Here is a 23,584-nt window from a genome sequence, read left to right on the forward strand (position 1 = left end):
CTGAGTTAAGAATTATCCTGAAGTCCTTATTCAAGCAATACTCTTACTGCCAGTAGTAGAAATTTAGCTTAACAGAAGCAACAGCCAGAAAAACTTTCTACTTGTTGGGTTCAACAGCACAAAGTCCTCAAGGCGTCAGCAGTGTCAGTGTAGCATCCCAAGCCTTTCAGTTACACTGCATTCTGCAACAAACAGTTGGCAGAATAGAATGGGCTTGTCTCTTTTATTGGGAAGATAGATAGTTATTACTTTTTTGAGCTAATGCAGCCACCAGTTTAAGGTGCTATTGGTGTCTGTGCATTCCTCCTTTCCTCATTTAACATTAGGGGTTGCTAAAACATTTTGTTGACACTAGCTTTTTTTTTTTTACTTTTTTTGATCAACTGGAGAACAGGTGTTCATAAAATTATATTGGATGTACATCCACCTGCGTTTACTCTTTTCCTTTTCGTTTTCCTTGCTTTATCCCCCGCCCAACCCCACTTTTATTTTTCTCTTCTTTCTTTTCTCCTGTTTCTTTTCTTCCATTTGTTTCCCATTTAATAATTTCTTAGGAGTACTTAAAGATCATTTATGTTTAGTTAAAAACAAATTCTGAAATTACAAATAATGCTTTGTTAACAGAAATCATTAATAATCAAAATAATCTACGTAATATTGTGTCTACAAGTGTATGTAGTGCTCTTGTGTGTATAGTGTTCATTTGTATGGTTCAGTTTCAGATAAAGTAGAAAATGTTTTGTGAATGAACATCATATTGAATATATCTGAAGGTGAAAACCTGTTTGTGGTAACTTTGGTGACATAAAATATTACCAAGTCTTAATTTCAGAGTGCCAAGGTAGGAGTACTTAAACAAAGCAGAAAAGGTTATGTCATCTTAAGATCGTGTAGTATATACTTGTGCTGTGACATATCCCAGCAAAACTAGAGAACAAAGGGCTTACATATGAATAAAAATAAAGATAAATTTGTGTAATTTAAGTTAATGTGGTTGTTCTTGATTTTGAAGTAATAGGAAAACTCATCTATCTTCTATCTTCTGCAGTGAAGTAGGACTTAATCCAAAGACGTACAGTGGTGACAGCAGCTGTGGATTCTTGCTGGTTAGAAAAGCACTCAGACATATGTTTGATAAAATTGTATTTTATCAGCCAGAACAAGGCTTTTAGTGAATTTTAACACAGTGGCCTTCCAAACTGGTAAGGGTTGATGGTTAGGCTAGGTGCCTCCTGGAAAGCTGTGCTCACTTCACTTGAAGTTGATTTGGGCAATGTTGAAAGTGCTGAAATTAATCATGGGAGGTGTGGGACGGAGCTTTTGTTAGTCTACATGCCCTTGGGAAAAATAGACCCTACTGAACAGTTCAGAGAGATTCAGTTTCTGTGAAGCTTCTGTTTCATTTTGGAAACTCAACCTGCATTATTTTGCAGTTGAAGTCCCTTCAATTTATGTAAATCTTTCCAAGCACACACAGATTTTAACGCTCAGCCCATTGGAAAATATGGGTTCTCAAACGGTTCATACCCTAAGGGCTGAGTTGTCTAAAGTATTTTGCTTCTTAGAAGATCATATTCTGTATTTCTGGAACATCCTGCACACAGGGAAGTTCTCTGGGCATTGTGTTGTTGCATTATACGTGTTGCATGTGAGAGGTAGGAGGAAGAAATGTTCTGTACTGGTAGAGAGATTAAGTAATTTCTGTCTTTACAGTGCTAACCAGTCAGCATTACAGTTGCCAGATATTCAGTCTACTGGATGTGGCCTCTGTAGCAAGTAGTACTACTAGGCAGATGGAACAAGATCTATTAGAGGAGAATAAAAATAGGGACGAGAGTGTAAGTGGTCTTGTCACTCATAGAAGTACAGATGTAAAATAGGGAGTAAAAAGGAAAATTTTAGATGACCTCTGTATTCCTGCAAGTACTGTGCATTCACAGTTCCCCTATCATGTGAGATAGATAAGAGATGTATTGCAGTGGGTAAGGAATTTTCAGACCAGGTCTTTCAGGGAGGGGGAAAAAATAGCCAGGATGGGTAAGGTAAGTGTAGGTAGATGTTCATTTTCAGTGTCTCGATACTGGGGGAAGAAGAGTTAATGCTTTGCTTTAAGTTGAAACAGATCAATGTATTTCAATGGATTGATCTGAATTGAAAGTTGATTAGAAGTTAACTAGATACTAATATATACAAGTATATATCAACTTATATATTGTGTTGCAATTAACTCATGACTGATTTGGGATGGATGCTTCATTTTCCCTTTTTTGTGTGTGTGTGCACGCCTAATCTTCTGAGATCAATTACTATCCCATGCAAAGCAGTGAGTTTTCCTCATAACTTAATTCTTTTTCCAGAAGTTCGAGAATGCTGTTGTAACAGTGTGTTTATAAGAGAAGCAGTGCAGCCACGACAATGTTAGGATGAGCCACTGGACCTTCCATTCTCAGGAATAACGATAGTTAGCAAAGAACAAATAAAAGCTCAGTGATTATCTAAAGCTTGTATTTGGTGCAAACAGCTGACAAATTTCATTCCAGAGGTGATAGGCCCGAGACACAAAATACATACGTGATGTTCAGATCCAAACTTTATTTGCTTAAGCTGACATCCAGAAAGAACTTTGTCCAATCTGCTATTAATAAAAAGTGGCAATGAATTGCATCAGTGAACTATATAGGTATAAGATGATGCAAATAACTTATAATAAAAAGAGATCTCGGATCAAAAAAAGCTGGGCAGTAGAAAAACAGTCACAAGCTGTATAAGGTAGTGTCTATGGTGTATTAATGTGGTAAATTACATTTATTTTTATCTGTTTGTGAGCTGTTCTGAGCTTATGCATGATGCTATTTAATCTATGCAATTTGATTTGTATTTCGGGAAAAGACAAAGTGATGCACAGACAGTTCTGTCTTAAATGGTCCATCTTTGAGTAATACCAAGTAAAGCTAGAGAGCTAATGAAAGGATAGTGATGCTTGTATCCGCTCTGACATTGCACTAGAATTCATTGGACACAGACGCTTACATGATGGTTAAAAAGAATAATGTAGTGATGATAAAGTAGCATTGAAAAGGGCTATTTCTATATCTGCGGTGCAGATCCCCATTTTCCTAAGTGGTTGGTGACCTATAGCAGCACCCTTCTTTCCTAAATAGAAGTAGCAGCTGCTTCACAGCAGTCCCTCCATTTGTGTCAGCAGAGGTGTTTAGAGGATGATGTTCATCAATGATGTCTTTCTTTTGTGATGGGACAGTGCTAAGTCAAATGTAGTAAAGCCCTGTAGGGCCTCTTTCCTCAGTTATGATGCCTTCAGTTATAAGTGCTCAGCAGAAATAACCAATACCTAAAGAAATTGCCTCTTAATTACATAATATTTGCATTTTGCTTAATGTAATAATTTCCTTACAGAGTGAAGGTCTTGAAGGTATGTGAACTAAGCGTAGTAATTATTTATAGCAGCAGTGAGTATCCTTGTTTCTCTTGCCAGTTTTCTTTCTGGATCCTGAAGATCCACTCCATGTGAGTTCATAAAGATGCTTAAGTGTTTTTTTTAGTCAGTGTTGTATTCACTGAGCTTCCAAAATGCACAGCCACATCAAGCACAAAAGCTGGGTGGGCTGGGATGACAGGAGCAGGCACCCTAGCAATACAAGCTTGTCTGCACAGCTTCAGCTCAGTCATCTCAGCCATACAACACCTTGGGTGTACTCGCCCAGTTTCTTCCTGGCTCAGAGCATACGTTTCCTGATGTCTTGGAAACAGGGATTGCCCCAGACAGAGCTTCTCTGCATCCTCCTGCAAAATGCAACACAGATAACTCTAAGTGAATTTGTACTGAAATCTCAATAAGAAATAAGGTTTTATTGTAAGCACGTGTGTGTATTTACAGTGACAGAGTAAGGCTGGTGAACGTTGAAGCAAGACAGGAGGCAAGAAGTAGATAGAATGACAGGGCAGCCAATATAACTGCAGTTACTATAGCTTGGTGTTATGGATTATAATAGAGATGTGTTGCATGCTATTTCCTTTGGTCTCTCATTCAAAAGGCAAGAGGGAGCTGATTACAGTGTGAGCAATGCCACATTCTCGTATTGGCCAGCTGCAGTAGGGGTTACATTTGTGATTTCTGAATCTTCATCAGTGTGCCTCTGCCTGTGTTAATCTAATGTACTTCATAATGTAGACATCAAAGCTTTAGTAGCCTTGTTTACTCCTAAGCAATGTCCAGCAAAACTGGAGTGGAGCAGAATGCAATGTTGTATGGATATTGACACAATATGCAGAAATAAAAGAACATGTGGTCTAGGTTTTTCCAAAGGATTGTGAGAGTGATCTTATAAATCACCTGAATAAGAGGTCTGCATTGTGGACAGAAACAACTACACTATATATCTTGCTAGTAAGAGAGAAGCAGGAATATATTTATTGATGTATTTTAAATATAATGTAGTGATTTAACAGCAACTTATCAAGATTTGAGGTAGCTTGATAATTTACTGTGTAGAGGTTAAGGTTAAACACACACATGTAAGAGACCCTCTTATTGAGTGGACACCTTTGCTTTCTAAACTCCTTGAACCATGAAGGTAATGAGCCCAAGTGCGGCAGAATCCACTGTCATTCCCAGACTTGGTCAGCAGTTTATGTCTAAGGGATTATATGTGCACAATCAAAGAAATAGAAAAGCTAATGAAGCTTGAAATAAACTATTAATCACTTAGTGAGGATCTGTGTCAACAAGGCATTTTGACATCAAGGTGTAAAGGATCTCTGCAGCAAGTGTAACCTCCAGAGTCATTGCAGCTGAGGGGAGATCCTCTCATGCAGCGTGATGCCATGCAGGTGAGCGAGGTCAGGCCAAAGCAGGAAGTTGGAAGAAAGAAAGAAGTGTGGGGGGAAGCCTAGCATCACAGTCTGAAACCAGTGATATTTTTTTTTCAACTGGGACCTTTCTTTCTTTTTAGGTTTTTGTTTTGTTTTATTTTTCTGCTAAGTCCTAGACTGTGATATCCATGGATGCTGCAGAGTTCCGCAAGAGAGGGAAGGAGATGGTGGACTACGTTGCAGATTACCTGGAGAAGATAGAAAAAAGACAGGTCTTCCCTGATGTGGAACCAGGATATCTGAGGACTCTCATTCCAGACTGTGCACCACAGGATCCTGAGAGCTTTGAGGATGTCTTTAAGGACATTGAGAAGATCATTATGCCAGGGGTAAGGAAAATAGATCTGTAGTGCAATATTCAATGCTGCATCTGGGATTTCAAAACAAAAAGAAAAGTGTGGATGAAAGTTGTTCAGATAAACTTTACAAGCAGAAGCACCCACATTGCTTAGCTTTTAAAAGGGAGGAATCTGCTATGTATCTGTAGTTAAACATGATCCAACACTTTACTAACACTTTCTGCTCTTTCTAGAAATAATAAAATGATTATTTTGCTTCATGTGAGGCTTGCTTTTGGAGATAATCCCCTTTTCTATCTTGAATGGGTTAAGGCAGATCTTTCTACCATTCCATTTTATGTGCTACTTTTGCTGTTTGCAAAGCACAGTGAATATTTTCTAAAATGGAATTTTTATTAGTCTACTGTACATAAAATGTTCCTTCAAACTGATCTTTAAATATTGAAGTTCTCTTCTGAGATTTCTTTTTATTACAGATCTGACTAGAAAGGATTCTCTCCAATACTTATCATGTTGACATATTCTCCTAAATGCTGACTTCTTCTAGTACACTTTAAGGCAGATGGTCATTGCCTAAATATTAGTCTTTGGATAGATTACTATTGAACAGACAATGTAAATCAAAGCATCTGGCATTTGTTCAGCTCTAAATCTTTCTTGTTTCTCCAGTCATGCTATACTTTTTTTGTTTTAAATATATACATATTTGTCTTCTAATGACTTGAAACAGCTTGAAAAGGACTGGATGATTAATAGATGTTAATTAAAAAATATCCTTTGGATACTTTCAATAGTATTTTTACATTACTTTTCTGTGTGTAGATAGGTGATGCAATTGTTATATGACTAAACATGGAATCACTGCTCTGTAGATGCTTTTAGTCAGTGTACTTTAATATCAGTTCCTTTTCATTGACCAGTGTAAATATTTGATGCATTTTTTTATCATTTCCCTCGGTGCCAACCTGCTGTCTCACTGACTAAAACTCCACTGAATTCAGTGAAAATTGCTCCACTCTTCACAAAGGTCTGTGGATAAAGTCCTAAATCCAAAAGAATTAAATTAGTGTAAATTCAGTAAGAGAATTATGGCCAATGCATGCAAATACTTTGTTTCTTATAGCGCTGTTGTTTAAATATGAAATGTATTACAATACACTGCAGTTCATTTTAAAGACAGTTTATACCAAATGCTCATACTATCTGATGATAATAAAATGCTAAATATGAAAATGCATTTAGTTTTGAAAGCCTTTTCTTTTTCACTGGAGGAAAATGTTAACCATTTGTTTTTCTTGAAGTAGAACAGAGAACACTTTGCTAATCAGAATAGTTCAGAATGCTCAGTGAAATAATAACAAAAAAAAAAAGAGATGAATCATTTGAGACTAGAATGTGAGACATTGAATTCCAGTTATTTCATTTTGTCATGTTTCCTCTTACTTAATGTGGTTTTGCAAATAAATAGCAAATAACTATTGACTTAGTGAAAGTGCATTTTGAACAAAAAAAGTTTTATCCAGAACTTTCATCTGGTATGAAATGTTAGTATTTGTGACACAATGAGCGTGAGTATATAAATCCTAGTTCTAGTAGTAACTCTGATTGTGCCTGTGTTGTTTAAATTAAATGCTGAAATCTCATGAAAACTGTGTCACAGGATAGCTTAGGATGGATAGCATCTCTGAAGATCGTGTAGTCCACCTCTATGCCAAAAGCAGAGTCAGTCAGAATGTGGCAAATTGAGTGTTGAACATCTCCAAAGATTGTCTTTGCTACCTCTCTTTCCTGTTCCAAAGTTTGGTCATCCTTACAGTAAAAGAAGTTCTTACATTTAAGTGGAATTTCCTGTATTTCAGTTTGTTGACATCTTGTCTTGAAACTGGATACCTCTGAAAAGAATGTGGCATCTTTATATGTGCTCCAGTGAGGCATTTATACACCTTCATAAGATCCCTCACCTGGGCTTTTACAAGCTGAACAATCTTAGCTTCTCAGCTTCTTGTTATATGAGTGATACTCTAATCCATTAATTGACTTCCTGGCCCTTCATTGGACTCACTTCAGACTGTCCATGTATTTCTTGTATTGAAGAAGTCCAGAGTTGGATACTGATGTGGCCTCACCAGCGCTGAATAAAGGGGAAGGATCACCTCTCTTGACCTGCTGGTAGCAGTTTTCCTGATGTAGCCAGGATGCTGTTAGCCTTTATTTGCCAAAAGAGCACATTAATAAGCCATGTTCCAATGTATTTTTCCCATTACCCCTAAATCCAGTTCTGCAGAGTTGCTTTCCAGATAGTTGATCCCTGGCTTATGCTAGCTAGTTCAGGGTGGAACTGAGGGAACAGCCAGCCTTTGATTTCTGCAGCAGGAAGCCAAGTGGAAGGAATCTGGGTACAAAAATATCAGACTTCTGTCTCAGACTTACTTTGTTCTTTGGAAATATCTGCCCTCTTTTTTTGGAGCTAAAAATGCTCAAGTTTATCTGTGACTGCACGTAGTGCCAAGACAATACTTCGCTGCAAACTGGATTCCTTAATCTGTGAGCTTTCTGCTGAAGCACCTATTGCTACTATGTGGTGAAGGAAGACTCTTGTTCAGTCTAAGCAAACCACAGAAAAAAAGACATCCTTAGATGAGATCTGTGGAAAGAAAAGTCTTTGAAAAACACGAGTATGGTAATTATTGAACCGAAGACAATTGTGTATCATAGTTTATCAGTACAGGGCTAAATAAACAAGCATCAATGGTGTCGCACCCTTTGCAATGTTTGACTAAGTGTGTCTGCTGGCAAAAGAGATGAATTTTAGAGCTGATTCACATGAAAGGGAGGCAAGAGAGGAAGAATCACAGCTGCACTTGCCCTGGGGCTTTTGGCTTTTTCACTCTGTGAAAGTGGTGCAAATTGTATTTGCTGTGTTTCATCAAATGAATGGCTCACAGCAAGTAGGCAGTTTAACCTGATTAACCCAAGATGAATGTCAAAAGTCTTGCAGATCACGAAGGATTATAGCTGGGTAGATGAACGGTAGCAGCCCTGGTTCATTATGAACGTCAGTGAAAGTCTGTGCATGTGGGTCCTATCAGAGACTTCTGTTTATTGGGTATTTTTAATCTGTTTTGTGTTTTGCTGTTAATAACCATATCCCAACCCAGGTGTTTTTTTTTTTTTTTTTTTTTTTCCTGATTTCTGAAAGAAAGTGTCTACCACTAGTGCTCTAAATCTTCATTACAGCAAAGAAATATCACTACTGTATAGAGCAGGGACAGACAAAAACATCTACAGTGGCTTGCCTTTGAATTTGTGATTTGAGTAGATCTGGACGTAGTGACTGTAAGAGTGAAATCTTGAACATACCGTATGCATGGCTCTTTTAGGCAACAGAAAATGTAATGAGATGGTTTCATGTGAAAGGGCAGGGGCATCTGAAAGGTATGGATGGTATACTGCAGTATAGAAAGTGACACCTGATTCATTATACACATCTAAGACAGTTTACATTAGCAAGGTGTATGTTCCCAAGGGACAGCTGCTTGTTGGCATGAAGAAGGTTAGGCAAGGAAAAAAAAAAAGGGTGTTTGCAGCCTGTGGAACAGTGGGAATGCATGCAGAACAAATCAGTAAGAAAGACACTGAGATCAGGCAAGAGATTGTGCGTGTTCCTCCTATTCTTCACTTGTAACAGAAGAACTCCAATATTAAATAACAAAACAAAAAAAACCCTAACAGTTTAAGGCAAGGCTAGCTTCAGTAACTCAGCAGCCTCTAGATTTCTTGCTGAGGAAAAAGCTCTTGTAAGCAAAAATTCAGCAGAACACTTATAATTCACCTAATTCCCTAAAAGCATTTTTTTTTCTTAAATTTACCTATTATCTTGAATAAGATAAGCACTTTGTACCTTATTACTTCCACTGAGCATTACAGTGTGGCAGTACATTTCGTGTTTTCAAATGTTATTAGATTGGAGTTGTGGAGCCCTATCGAGTGTCTTATAAAGTCTTTAAAATTGCTTAGGTACTGCAAAAAATGCTTCTAAATGTGGTTGCTGCAAAATAGTCACCAGGTTTTGTGCAGTTATTGTGTTTTTATTAGTATGCACAACTTAAAATTGTATATAAATCATAATCTGTTACTGGAAGGTGATAGTGTAATTTTCTGGAGAAAGCACTGGGCATTGGAATGGATTCTTTCATTTTGGGGGAGGAGCTATTTGGTCAGATTTGGTGCATGAATTTGAGCAAACGGATGCAAGGCATGGGCGAGAGAGGTCTGCGCATTTAAAGACACATTTGCTAAATCAGTTGCATGACAGAGATCAAATAGAGAACTCTGGAGGAGTCTCTGAAAACAGAGGATCCAGAACCGTACCCTGCACAGAAACTCATGCTGCCACTGTGCAAACAGTTCTAGGCTGACAAAAACAGAGCTCTGATTATGGGACTGTTAGAAGGCAGGAGCAAGAACTAAATTCAGCCAACGTTTTCTTTCTAATTTGAGTAAAAAGGAGATTTTAATTTTTTTTTTTTTTAAAAAGAGAAAAACAAGCTAAGCTTCTCTTAAAAACTGGATCCTATGTTACAGCCATGTAATGAAGAACTGTTGACTGGTCCTTACCTCCTGTCCTCTTCTGATTTTGTGACCACTTGTTTGTGCTTCTGCATTAGTTATAAATGACTGTTTTTCTCTTACTACAGGTGACTCACTGGCACAGTCCCTACTTTTTTGCCTACTTCCCTGCAGCCAGTTCCTTCCCTGCTCTTCTTGCAGACATGTTATGTGGTGGAATAGGATGTGTGGGCTTCTCTTGGGTAAGTTTATTGGGGTATATATAGCTATGAGGTAATGACACTTTCCCTTGCCAAGATTTAAAGTGTTTCAATGACAGTCTTCAGTGAAATTATTAATAGTAATGAAGTCACAGGACTATTTTTTATAACTACATTTCCTTGACTTACTAAGTGCTTTCACAGAGCACTGTTTCCTCTTGGAAGTTCTGTCCTAGAAAAATTACCATAATTTAGAATTAGTAGTAATAGTGCAAGCTTACTGGTTACTCACTGCATAGTATGACCATGCTTACTGCTTAGTTATGTTATTTCTTGTATTGTGGAAAATTATGTTAAAAACAAAACAAACAAACAAACAAAAAAACATTCATGCCAGATGGGCTCTTCTCAGAAAAGGTTGGTACTGGATGTGGAAGAAAAGAAGAGTTCTGAAGATACAAGTCCTAGCTTTGACATTTGACAGTCACAGTTCTTCTATATGAGGTCCAATTTGACATTTTTAAATAATCAGGCACGCCATTTGTGGACTGGTTGCTAGGTCCCTAATTTAGCTGGTAAAGGAAGCGAGTCTTTTCCTCTGTATTCTAAAGATAGCAGGAGAATGATGCACCAGGGCAAGGCTTTTGTTTCTCTTCATACCCTAGTGAGGTTATTTTCTCTGTTCTTTTTTTCATCACAGGCTGCAAGTCCAGCATGCACGGAGCTGGAAACTGTCATGCTGGATTGGCTAGGGAAGATGATTAACTTGCCTGAAGAGTTTTTAGCTGGAAAGGATGGGCAAGGTGGAGGAGTCATTCAGGTAAGAGAAGGAATACAGGTTAAGAAAAATACAAGATGAATTTCTGATCTTTATGATTTTGTGACACCACCGTACCAAAATATTAATAAAGGGTATTTCTGTTGTCACTTGGGTGGATTCTTTTTAGGCTTTCAGAAAGACTGATGCATAGGGAGAATGTCCATGGGTGGGTAGGAACATTCACGGCGGTAATGGAAAACAAACAAACAAACAACAAAAAAGCTCTGAAATACTATTCTCCGTGAAAAATTGTTATCAACAACTTAAGAAAGCTATCAACAATATGCAGTAATGTTTAATGCCTAAAAATGCCAATAAAAAAATCTTCTTAAGTAGAAATGTTATGTTAGGATTATAAATAAAAGGGTTTACAAAAGCTTACGTGAAGTTCACCTTGGACATCTTTGAGTATTTGTTTCAGCCTTCCTTTTTTTTTTATTAGGGATCAAACAATGGATAAGAATATAGCAGAGAAACTACTTGAAGTAGAAATAACTCAGTGCAGTAGAAAGTCTGTTAATCTTTCTCAAAGAAATTGACATAATTTTAAGAAGTTTTCCTTATGTTAAAAAAATGGAAAGTTTAGAACTAGATAGTTAGAATAAAATGAAGCTGCTTAAAATTTGAACCAAAAATGTTTTGTCGTTAGATAGCACAGTTTTCAGTCTACAGTTCCATATCCAACGTAAAACTCCGAACTTTTGGAAAGTTGTGTCCTTAATGAAAGCCCACACTATCTGAACAGAGCATCTGTATGATAGTGAATATAATTATCAGTGGGTGATCTTGCATGCGTAATAAAGCTATATAGATTGTCTACCATGGCTTGCTCCTGCACTGCATGATCTTTATTCAAATGCACAGCATTTGGTTGTGGTTATTCACCTAATTAAAATAGATTTCTGCCATGGGAAAGACAGAACTTTTAAATATTTTTTCTTTGCTCATTTGATAATTTCTGAAGTCCAGTGATTGGAGATATAGGCATAGTCTGTTTTATGCTTTGTTTTATGCTAAGATTGGCTTCTAAAACATATCTGAACTACATGCTAAAAATGGGAGCTTCTTTCTTTGATCTCAGCTGCAACCACTTGAGGCATATTTCAGTAAATTCTGCCAGCATCTTCCCAGGTAACTCCAAATTTAACCCAACTGCTATAATTCTCATAGGTGGACCTGCACCTACACCTGTGTATTTTTCAGAGTAACTTTACTCATTCTGCTTGCTTTGTTGGGACCTTTTCCATTACAGTTACTAGGCAGAGTGTTTGAGAAATCAAGCTTTTGTCATGCATCTCTAGCATTTATTTGGTACCAGTAAAAGCAAGCAATTATGCCTGATGGTTATCGGCAGGAAAAATTGCCCTTCCAGGCTGACAGTGCTGGATTGCCTATAATTTTCATCAGACACAAATCATTTCAAGAATCGAAAGTATGTTCTGTGTTCTTGCTTACAATGAAGTCATTTATGCTGCAGATCTTGTCTTGCTCTTGAAACAGTAATGATACAAATAAGAGAGCATGAGGCAAAAGCAACGTGAGAGTGTGAAACTGCCAGTCATTCCCTTGGCAAATACCAAGTAATTGTTGCAGTATTGGGTAAAACTGAGCCTGTGAAAATTAGCTTTTAATTACATCTGAAAGCCTATGTCAATATGAAGCACTGTGTTATTGTGAGCAGGATGACACTTGAAAATGGCAAAAGATGAAAGAAAATTTCAGTTCAGAGCTCTGGTGGACATGAACATCAGCTCTTACTGGTATTTCTTCTGCCTCTTGAGCCTGCTTGCCATGGCAACCTTTGTTTGCTTGCGGTAAAAGGAAAGGTATCATCATCCTTCACTTAATGCAGAATGCAGCATTCAAGAGCAGAAAAAAACAGCTTTTAAAAATGAGAAAACTACTTTCTTCGTGAAGCTTGTCTGAGTATAGCACACATATCCTGCTGTTCATTCTAGACAAACTGCTGAAAAGTTTGAATTTTAAAGAGTTTAAACTCTGCAAAGAAGAAGTATTGTATTTTAAGAGTGAAATAAAATCAGACTCAGCCTATCTTTGGTTTGGTGAGAAACATATGATTTTCTCATCAGTAAACAGTAGTCTGAGAACCAGGGGATTTTTTTACTCAAAGTCATTTAGGGCACGACTGTGGTGCCAAGTGAATAGATAAGCTCTACAGACCACATTTACAAACATTTTTAGTCCAAAAAGGGGACTAATGGAATTGAGGGAAAGGTGGGAAAAAGTCTGTTTCTGTTATGAGCCATCAAAATGTATTTCCAGGTTGCTTCTAGGCCATATTCCAGTTTTTCCAGCCAGTAGGCAAGATCCAGCTGCATAGATGGCCTCCTTCTGTCTAACTATGCTTCCATGAAATAAGATGTAGACAGTAGCTGTTGTATTTGGTGTCTAGGCACCAGGTGGGTGAAAGATAGTCAGGATACCAGAACAGATCATGGCACTTCTCAGAAGATGGAGGCGTTTCCTGAGCCCAAGTGATTTGCCCTGATTAAGCCCTTAGAATAGTGGGAGCTTAGATTTCCAAATATCAAATTAGTGCCTTAACTTTTGGAATTTCCTACAGTCATTTTCCTGCATATACTTTTGCACACTTATTAAAAATACAAACTTATTATATGTCCTAGAAAGATGCTAAGAGTTTTACAAGGCCTTATCTTTGCCAAAAACGAAGAAGAAAAAAATAAATAAAATAAAAATAAAAAGGATTTTTCCATATATACTTGAAAGACGTGTCCTCATAATCAAGTATTTTAATACTTTAATAATAAGTTATACTTCCTCCCAGATACTAAACACATGGATGCTAGAGGAAACTTTACAGTGAAGAACTGTGGTTTGGAAAGGTTGCTCTGAGTGACTCGTGGAATTAAGATAAAACCCACAGATAAGTTTTATGCTGCCTGACTTATTTCTGTAGACATATAACTCATCTGAAAGACTGTGTGAGCACCACAGTAAGTTGCAGCAGTTTGCACTGTATTTTCATCTGTTGGAAATGATGTTTTGGACAGTATAGTATGGCATGGGGATTCTAGCATATTACTTTTTGTAGTCAATGGACAAAATTTCTTTCACCCTTTGCCTCACAAAGAAGTGCTGCCTTACTTGAACCAGGAGTGATATATATCTTCTTACAACATTCTGCATAGGATGTATGCTTTCCTGTAATGTTCTGTGTATATTTTTCTGTAATATTTCTTTGAGATACTGTGAGGCTATGAGCAGCATCAGCAGCTAGAAGTGTTTCTTACTCATCTTTGTATTTTGCTACAGGCTCTGGGGTTTACATCCTCAAATCCCACACCCCTGGGAAGACAGATAAAACCTCTTAATCACGGCAATGCATTTAATAAATATTTAGAGACTGTACTTTTTCCTGCTCACTCTGTTCACTTTCAGCTGCTGTAAGGGCTTACTCACTGTTGATGTGTAAAAAGCAGCTCTGTCTCTTGATAATAGCTCAACTAACTTCAGTATTAGTGAGGAGGAAATCTAAGTTCACTGGGATCGTTCTCATGTATAAAATCTGTAGCATCAGGTTTATTACCAGGGAAGAATTAAGACTTCCTAAATACTTAATTACTTTATAATTAGTAAGTATGCACAAGATCTTTAGTAGAGAGAGGATAGAATTTTGGTACAGAGTAAGAAACATCACTCCAAAATTATCTTGTTGACATTGGATTTTTCTGAGGTATAATTATTAATATAAGGAGGTGTATTCATTGCAGTATTATGTGCTTGGCAGAGGAAGACTTGCATAACAGTAGCTCAACTTTGAAAGTACCTAAAACCTTTGCATATGCACTTGCATATGCACACCCAAAATATGGACATTTATAAACATATGTTTACAGAAAGTTTCTTATAGTTTAAAAGAGCAGTTTGCAGCACATTTCATCTGTCTGATCCAGAGAAAAGCATACAGTGTAATTTGTGGAAACTTGTATTCTCCTCTGAAATTTACAGATCAGTTGATACAAAGAAATTCCCTGTCTTTATAGCCACAGATAACCTAATGCACAACTGAAATTCTTTTTTTTTTTTTTTTTTTTTTTAATTCAAAATGCAATTTAGGAGTATCCTTATGTTTTTGATGACAGGAAATTATATAAATAATCCTTCAAAAAGCAGTCATCTATATTGAGTCAGAACTTTTTTGTTTTTTATTATTTTTTCTCTTGACTACAAGGTAACTCTCCTGACTCTGGGTAAGTATTAAAAAAGCAGTATAGCTTTTTTTGACAGAAATGGGAGTTGTTAGATTCTGATTGAAGTTAAACGTGAAATCTATAGTAACAGAAATCAACAGGTACTCTACTATGGCTACTGGTCAACAGATGGTCAACATCTAATTGTTGAGAGCATTTTCATGTACTCTTAATTCTGTGAGTCTGGCTTTCTAGAATTGATTGCAAGGTTGGTGCCTACAATGAATAAGCATAGAGCAGACAAGCAGAGGCATCAGGGAAGAGAAGACAAAGGTCAAAAAGAGATTCCTCGCTTGCTGTCACACCTTCTCTTAGAAAGCATTAGATCGTGCAATTTCTCATATGCAATTTCTGTTACCAACTTTGTAAAGTCATATAAAAGAATATGGTGCTTTTCCTCTGAAATGTCTTCCTTTTGAACTTTTCTTCAATTTGTCACAGGGAAGTGCAAGTGAAGCCACTCTTGTTGCACTGCTTGCTGCAAGAACAAAAACCATCAGACGGGTGCAGTCAGAAAAGCCTGAGCTAACAGAGGCAGATGTCATGGGCAGGCTGGTGGCCTATGCTTCTGATCAGGTGAGTGTCCTCCAAAAGCATGAACATCGAATCATGGTATTTATACTTAAAATAATTAGGTTGTCTCAATTGGCAGATTAATTAACATACTCTTTGGATTAGGGACTATTTGGTTTTGCTTGCTTAAATCTTATCATACAGCCCACATAAGTGAGCTACAATCTACATGTGCTACCATAATATAAATAGTAACTACTTGGAGGTCAGTGTTATGGAAGTATTGGTTCTCCTGAAGTAAATCAAGATTATTTGAGCAAGAGATTAATTTCAGTTGTGGTGAGTAAGCCTTGATCATATTTTGTCACTTATAGGCCCATGTGTCCATGTCTGCACATGCAAATACACACATGTATATCATGCCCCTATGTGCATGGGTACAGATGCTTGCACACAGACAAACCTACTGCATGAATATAAGACAAATTTGTCATACTGCTTCACAGAATCACAGAATGGCCAGGGTTGGAAGGGACCTCCATGAGGATCATGAATCCCCAACCCCCCTGCCACATGCAGGGCCACCAACCTCCCAGTTCAATACTAGACCAGCTGCCCAGGGGCCCATCCAGCCTGGCCTTGAACACCTCCAGGGGCAGAGCATCCACAACCTCTCTGGGCAGCCTGTTCCAGCACCTCACCACTCTCTCTGTAAAGAACTTCCCCCTGACATCCAACCTAAATCTTCCCTTCCTCAACTTAAAACCATTTTCCCTTGCCCTGCAGTTATCAACCCTTTCAAAGAGTTGATACTTCAGGAAATCCGAAACATTCTAGAACTCCTAAAATCTCTATTAATCTAGCTGAGAAATCTAAGGAAACAAAAATGCATAATCCTTGTTTTCTGTGAGTGGTGCTTAGCAGACTGAATGAGGCTAAACTCTCAGCAGGTCAGGACTGTGAGAGGCTTTTACTGTTAATTAAAGCAAATTGTAGTTTTGTGAGTTCTGCTGCTCCTACCTTCCTAGCACTCTAATCCTATTGAAGGGCTGAACAGTGTTGCTCCTCTCAACAGCTGTGACATTTTCTTAGTTAAATGTCAATGAGATAGAGGAAAATTTCTTAGCACTTGATGTTTAATGCAAAGTAATATCTGATTATGCAGAATAAAACAGCCTGGTTTCAAGTTTGCCTTCATTTACTACTGTTAGTTGAAAAGCATTGGAAAGCAATTTAAGAGTGCATTAGGAGGGAAAAAGGACTTGTTGCATGAGATCAGTCAGGACAAGTAAATATAAGGACAGACAACTGTTTTCAAAAGGCACAAAAGATATTTGTTCTTTTTTTTGTCTGGATCCTAAGGTCTGTGTTCTGCTCAAACTTTCACCCAGTGATGCACAAAGCCTGCTACTCGTTTCCTTTTTTTTTTTTTTTTTCCCGTGTAAATGACTGACTTGAAATGAGAACTGACAGGCCTCCATGTATGCTGAAGGTCAGGGGATCTTGTGTTTACAGAAGGATTTGCCTTAAGATATTGCTGACCTTTAAAAGCAGATTGTTGCAGAGCTCACTGGTCCTTCTGCATTAAGAACAGACCTGTGTGACTCATAGCAATAATCCACAAAAGAAAGTAAGCCTAAGGCATTCTGAGGGAGAGAAAACTGTGCGCCAGCAGAGCAAAACAGTGCAAGACTGCAGTAGCAGGGTGGCAGAAAGCTGGTCAGTAGGGAGACTCAGATCTCATATATCTTAGGAGATGATCTTAGATTTTATGTTTTTCAGGAAGTCTCACTGAAATAGTTCTGCTCTGTATTAATGAGCACAGAGCAGGGCCAGTGACTTTCCCCAGTAACTACTTGAGGGTCTGGGAACAACGTAAGTGCCTGGGCTGAGGCACCTACTGCAAGGCCATTGACAGTGAGACCTCAGAGCTTGAAGAAGCACCCAGCTGCCCCTGGCAGTAGACATCTGACTGGGACCAGGACAGAAGTCAGGGAAGTTATTTGATAGCTTCCGGTTTTCTTAGACCATTACCTTCATTGACTTTTTAAAGCATTGATTGATTGATTGATTGCTTTAGCTACCTTAAGCAGCTGCCCACTCATTTCATTTTTAGTTCATTTTTCTCCTATAGGATAATGGGAGATGTCTGGGTACATTGCTGAGCACTAGGTCAGCAGCACGTCACTAAAGATTTGCTTTAAGCCAAAGTCATCTTTGTGGTTTTAACCTCCAGTTTGTGAATGGCTATAGTTATCAGAGAGCCTTGTTCCAATGTGAGGTACTTGAAGCAATTCTTAAGTTCTTACCAGCTGAGAACTTCTGTAGTTTACTTATTTAAAATTCTTTCTTGTATAAATTATTTATAAAACACCTCTTTACATCGTATACTTAAATGAAATAAGGTATTGCTACAGTAAACGCACCCTGTTCTACTTCAAAGGCAGACTCTGTGTCTAGACTTCCACATTTTGTCCAGCTGGAGCCTAATTAGTTTACCAAAGTACTTTAATAAGAGGTGCTGTTGAGGTACAAGTTAAGATAAATCTACCTTTAAAATGCATCATTCCATGGATAGGCGAAGTTGAAAGTCAGAAACTATTTCATCTGGTATTGTTCAGCCTATGTTTTGGCTTAATCTTCTCCATGTTTGCATGCTAAATTAGAACAGAATGGTTAAGTGCTCTTGTAGGCGCTAGCAAGGCTCAAGAAGGGTAGCATGGAGATTGTGAGTGAGATTAGTCAGGATATGAAAAAGTGAGAAACTTCTCTTTCAATTGATTGATGATTAATGAAATATTAGAAAGGTGAAAGGTAAAATTGGTTGTTGTTGTTTTTTGTTGTTGTTCTTGCTTTCCCATGCCTTAAATGAGCATTTTGTTGCTAACCACACCTTTTACTATTAATAGAATTACTATTATATTATACTTCTAATTTTTGAAGATTTCTATGTGGTTTCTTTATTTTACTTCTCTGAGATGTGCTTTATGTTCTTAAAAAAATATTATTTTTAGGGATGTGTTAAAAATAAAATAAATTATTGGGAATATTCCTTAATTACCTAGCAAAATAAATAAATGACTGAACCAGAATTTATTCAGTAGTTAATTAAAACAAAATGATCGTGTAAGAAAATATCTGAATCTATATCACACTTCGTTGTATATATTCTTTTTATTTTTTGGCAAAGGTGAATAGCATAAAAATGTGCTCTTGAGCAACTAAATTATTTTGAGACACGATGTTTATCTGTGTAGTTTTTGGTTGATCTGGAGCCAAATCCTGAAGCTTTTAATCAATCCTACCTAATTGAAAATATGTTAATTAAAGATCTCACTGATGTTTATTGAATTCTTGTCTGGATGAGACCATGGCAATAGTTTCAAGAATACTTCAGGGTTTCTAGTGGTGTGTTTGTGTGCATGCACATGTGAGTAAATGTGTATATGTATGTGTTCTCATTTGTCTATCTATCTGAAAGGAAAGAAAGAGTATTACTAAGTTTTAGATACCAGCAACAGTTCGAGAATCTCAAATGTTGCTTTATTTGAAAGAAATTTTTCTATTTTTCACATTCAAATAAACTCCTTAAATTCCAATAAAAAATGGCTGTCTTAAAACTTGCCCATTTCCTTGCAGGCTCATTCATCTGTGGAAAGGGCTGCGCTGATCAGTGGTGTGAAGATTAAAAGTGTTCCTTCAGATGATACTTTTGCTGTTTGTGGTTCAGCCTTAAAGAAAGTTTTGGATGAAGACAAAGCTTCTGGTCTTATTCCATTCTTTGTGAGTACTGGATTTTAAGTCATCAGTGGATTTATTCTCATCAGTTTTTTTTGGGAGAATAGATGATCTTATTCCTAAAAGAGGGTTTAACAGGCTTGAATATTAATATTAATAGGTTAGAATATTATGAGTTTCCATGAATGTTCTTCATGCACATGAGCTTTGCTAGACACATTTCAAGTATTTAAATGTGCAGAAAAAATAATTGTAGCTAGAGGCATTCTTGAAGTTTAAGAAGCATTAATTTGCAGGAGGCACAACACATTTGAGCAGCTGGTTGCACTTCTGAGCAGAAAGAAATTTTTAAAAGGAGATGAATTTGTACTAGACATTTAAATAAGTGCAGGTGAATTTTCTACTTGTGTTTATCTAATCCTGCAACGTTATGGTCTCCTAACACTTGAGTTCCAAATGGCCTCTTATTCAAAGAATAGTTGTTTATTTGTCAGATCAACTCCTTTCAGCTCAGAACACCATCTCATCATTTCAAGTTAAAATGATATATATTTTTTTTTTCATGGAAGAAATAACCTCTGTTTTGTTTCATCAACAAAACAATTTGCTCATTTCCAAGCATTATACCTCGACAAAACTTGATTTAGACCGTGATCTGCATAGATTTAAAAGGGGATGCAATATGTCAGCAATAATATATTTTCTATTGACTTTCCATTAAATAAAAATTAGAGCTTAAAGAGTATCTCTTAGAAATTCAGAACTCTAGAAATGAATTTTTAAGAAGAATAAAAAATGTCACTTTTTCCCCCCCCCAGAAAAGTCATGTCTGACAACAGTTGTTCTTTTCTTTCATGTGGTAACATTTTGAAAAGTGCTAACGTGACTTAGAATTCTTTTGAACAGTTTTTGGAAAAAATAGCTTTTTTGCCAAATGGGAATGAGGTAGCTTGTATTTCATCAAGCCTTTTGAAAATGTAATCTTTCTGCTGTTGTTATTAAGCTTTAGTGTCTGATCTTATGTATTATGAGAATGAGCAGAATGAAAAATGTTTTTCATATAAGCTAGGGTGTCAAGAATTAGCAAGTCATTGGGGTAACCGAGCACATCCCGTCAGCTGCTTTCCTGCGTGATGAGTATGACAGAGAGACAAAGCATCTGTAGGGTTGGCTGAATGGACTTCCTTCTTTTGAAATGGAGATGTGCCATAAGGTTTCATGTCTGTTATATTGTAACAACTCGTAATATTTGATGCAAAGTCCTACTTTTTTTTATCTTGCTATAAATTTTATATGATTCCAAATATAGCACTACATCACATATCTATGCACTAACAACAAAGTTAATGCTTTCTCCTTATCTTTTCTCCATTTGCAAAAAAAAATGCATCTTGCCCCTCTTGAATATTCATTTCTTATTAATATTCCTGTGTGTAGCAAGAGGAAATCAAAAATTCTCTTTTATGCATTCAGCAACACCTTTTCAAAAGGTAATTTAACTGTTGTTTATTTTTTCCTCTGTTTGCTTAGCTGTGCAAGAGGCTTTCAAAGGCAGCACAGGCTCAGTCTGTGTTAATATGGCCTGTGCCAGGTCTTCCATTTATTTGTATACATAAAACATGTCAGGTTAGATTAAACTAGATCTCATTATCCTTATGGCTGGCCTCTTAACTCCAAAGGTGTGCTAATTCTCTGTCATGCTGAACAGCAGTCCATGCGCTGTATTAATGCTCCCTTTTCAGCCTTGCAGATTTCAAAAACCTTTGCATTTCTTTTGTTCTTTTGGTGCTATTTTATTTAGTTCTGGTGACAAACTGAGGCACATTGCCAAGGAGGCTCCTTATGCCACTGTATTCTTTGTCTCCCTGTTTTCACAGATCCTTTACTAAGGAGAGTGATTCAACATCAAAGCAAAGAGTTTAACAGAGGAAAAAAAAATACAAGCAAATTTCAGTGCTTTATATACAGAATCTTGCTCTTGTACTCATTTGTATTGAACAGATGAGAAGTTGTTATATTGAAGTTTCTTGAAGAAGTGAATGGTGAATCAGGAGTGCATTTCCATGATATGAAGGAGGTTCTGTCATTACAGCAACCTGTTAATAACATGTTTTTTTTCCACACACATAAGATCTAGTAATCAAGCTTTTGGGGGGAGGTGGGAAGGGGGGAGGAGTGAGACATTTAGAAAGAGCCCTTGAATTCCTATCCACCATCTTTTAGCATTAGTAATGTGTATGCTAAAAGATGGTGGATAGGAATTCAAAGGCTCTTAGTGTAAGTTGCTGCCAAACAGTGGACACAGAACATTGCTTTTGTTTCTTTTACAAAAAAAAAAAAAATAAATAAAAAATCAGACTTGTGTTGATTTCTCTCTTTCAAAATACTTGTGAAGAAATTGAAATACAGACATATTTTGATACAGTAAAGCAACCAGACTGTAAAATGCTTCTAACTGTGTCAGGTAAGGCGGAACTGAAGTTGTCATGATTTACCATGGAGCAGTTTCCTAGTGTGTCTGATACTCAGCCCTGCATCTGGCCATCAGTGAAGGGAGAGCTGTGTCCTGAAATCCTGTGCTGAAGTTGTGTTCATTTCATTACTTATGAACATTAACTAAAGGTTAAGTGCATGATTAAGTACTATTCTCCTTTAGGACCTATGCTCCCAGTTTGAGATAGGATTAAATTGGGTGAGTGTTAATGAGAGATGCCCAAATGTGGTGAGTCATGCACTGCTAAATTCAGAGGTAGGGTGCACTGCTTTAGAGCCTCCTTTACTTGAAGTGTGTGATAGTCTGTGGGCTTTATCCTGTCTGTCATAAATCAGCACAGCTATATTGCAACTGGTGTACATATTGTACAATATATTTCAACAAGCTCATCCAATGTCATGCTGCTGCAGTGGGATGCTTTTCCTGCTTAACAAAGGCCCAGCACAAAATCTCTCAGATTCTACTGAAATGACTCTTCTGAAGGATGATCTGCAGGAAAGGCTGTTTATATCTGGACACATTCAGGAAGCAACAAATCAGTTGGACAGAAAGAGGGGACATCTTTTCAGTAGGTGTTAGCTCTAAGAGCCTAACCGCAGATTTCCATTTGGAAGGAGTATTCTTGAGGCACATACAGATACCCAGGGTAATGTTTCTTAACCCACGCTACATGAGTGCAAGCTGGGAAAGAGCTGAGTTGGAGAAAATAAAAGTAAGAACATTGGAATTTCTGCCTCAATTTAGTGGACTGCAAATGGAAATTTTTGTGGTGAAAGTATGCAAAATGTATCTGTATCTTTTTAAGAAGCTGTCAGAGGTCTTCCAGTCGAAGATTGAGTCACTGCTCTCAGGCTTCATAAAGGTTCGTGTATTATCCCCAGCATAACTTAATTTCAGGAAAGTAATATGTGCAAAGACTGATTCAAGCATTTTAGCTGCTTTGCATATGCAGCTGACTCTGAGGCAAATCTGAAGTGCACAACCTATGGATGGAGAAGGCCTTCAGGCTATACTAAGCCTTCAGCCCCATTTCTGTGATTCAGCCTGTCCCCCGCCCCCTGCATAAATGTGATTTTCCTGATGTTGTACAGGTTACAAATTCAGTTAGGTTTGTTGGTTAGCACTGAGGCAGGGTAATGAGAGCCATGACAAGAGCAGGTGCTGTCATTTTAAGTGGCTTCTGAGAATTAAAACAAGTAGCTTTTGAGGCTTAGACATTACAGAGAGGACAACAAAATTATTTCAGTAACTGGGGTATCCTTTACAGAATAAGGCATTATTCAAATGACTTAAGCATATGTTTGAATTCATATAACCTCTCATGGAAACAGCATACTCCTTACACTATCAGAGGGCACTGATTTAGCTGCAGTACAACACAAATAACAACTGTTTCTAAGTTTTTCTTGTGAAATCACTGTGATTACTTTAATTGCCGAACTGACTTGCAATTCACTCTAATCTTATCAGAAAGTCCACTGCCTATTATTATAAAATCTATGCATAAGAGCAGAGCTAAGTCTGTAGTTCGCTCTTTCTCTTGGTAGTTTCATTGGAAAAGTCCCCTGCTCCTCCTGAACCCAAAGGCCCTGTCTGTCTACCCATTATGGAGCTGTGTGACACAAATGCACTGTATGAACTAACTTGTAACATATAACTGTGTGTATATTTTGCTAAGACAGAGTGTTTGTTTTCTGAACGGTGTAGTAGATGGACAAGAATCACATAGGTGTTCATTATTCTTTTATCAGGATCTCTCATGAGTTCTTGGGGGGGAATTGCATATGCACACAGTAGAAAACCTCTGCAAAACATGGCTAACTGTTGGT

The 23,584-nt window shown here is 37.4% G+C and overlaps 1 protein-coding gene across 4 annotated transcripts in view; it reads left to right on the top strand.

Moving 5' to 3' along the window:
- Window positions 1-23,584, top strand: part of DDC (dopa decarboxylase) — a 75,725-nt gene that overhangs the window by 21,228 nt on the left and 30,913 nt on the right. For 2 of the 4 annotated variants that reach the window (XM_042835758.1, XM_042835737.1), the window contains exons 2-6: window positions 4,971-5,219; window positions 9,887-10,000; window positions 10,659-10,778; window positions 15,452-15,586; window positions 19,163-19,306. In XM_042835758.1, the coding sequence (XP_042691692.1) occupies window positions 5,019-5,219; window positions 9,887-10,000; window positions 10,659-10,778; window positions 15,452-15,586; window positions 19,163-19,306 (714 nt within the window). In that variant the 5' untranslated portion in view covers window positions 4,971-5,018. The remainder of the gene's footprint in view (window positions 1-4,970; window positions 5,220-9,886; window positions 10,001-10,658; window positions 10,779-15,451; window positions 15,587-19,162; window positions 19,307-23,584) is intronic. The other 2 variants (XM_042835745.1, XM_042835752.1) reach the window with 1 other exon arrangement.

Source organism: Centrocercus urophasianus, unplaced genomic scaffold, assembly GCF_019232065.1.
Source record: "Centrocercus urophasianus isolate 14NV4802_14NV808 unplaced genomic scaffold, USGS_Curo_1.0 seq_11, whole genome shotgun sequence".
Taxonomy (NCBI): domain Eukaryota; kingdom Metazoa; phylum Chordata; class Aves; order Galliformes; family Phasianidae; genus Centrocercus; species Centrocercus urophasianus.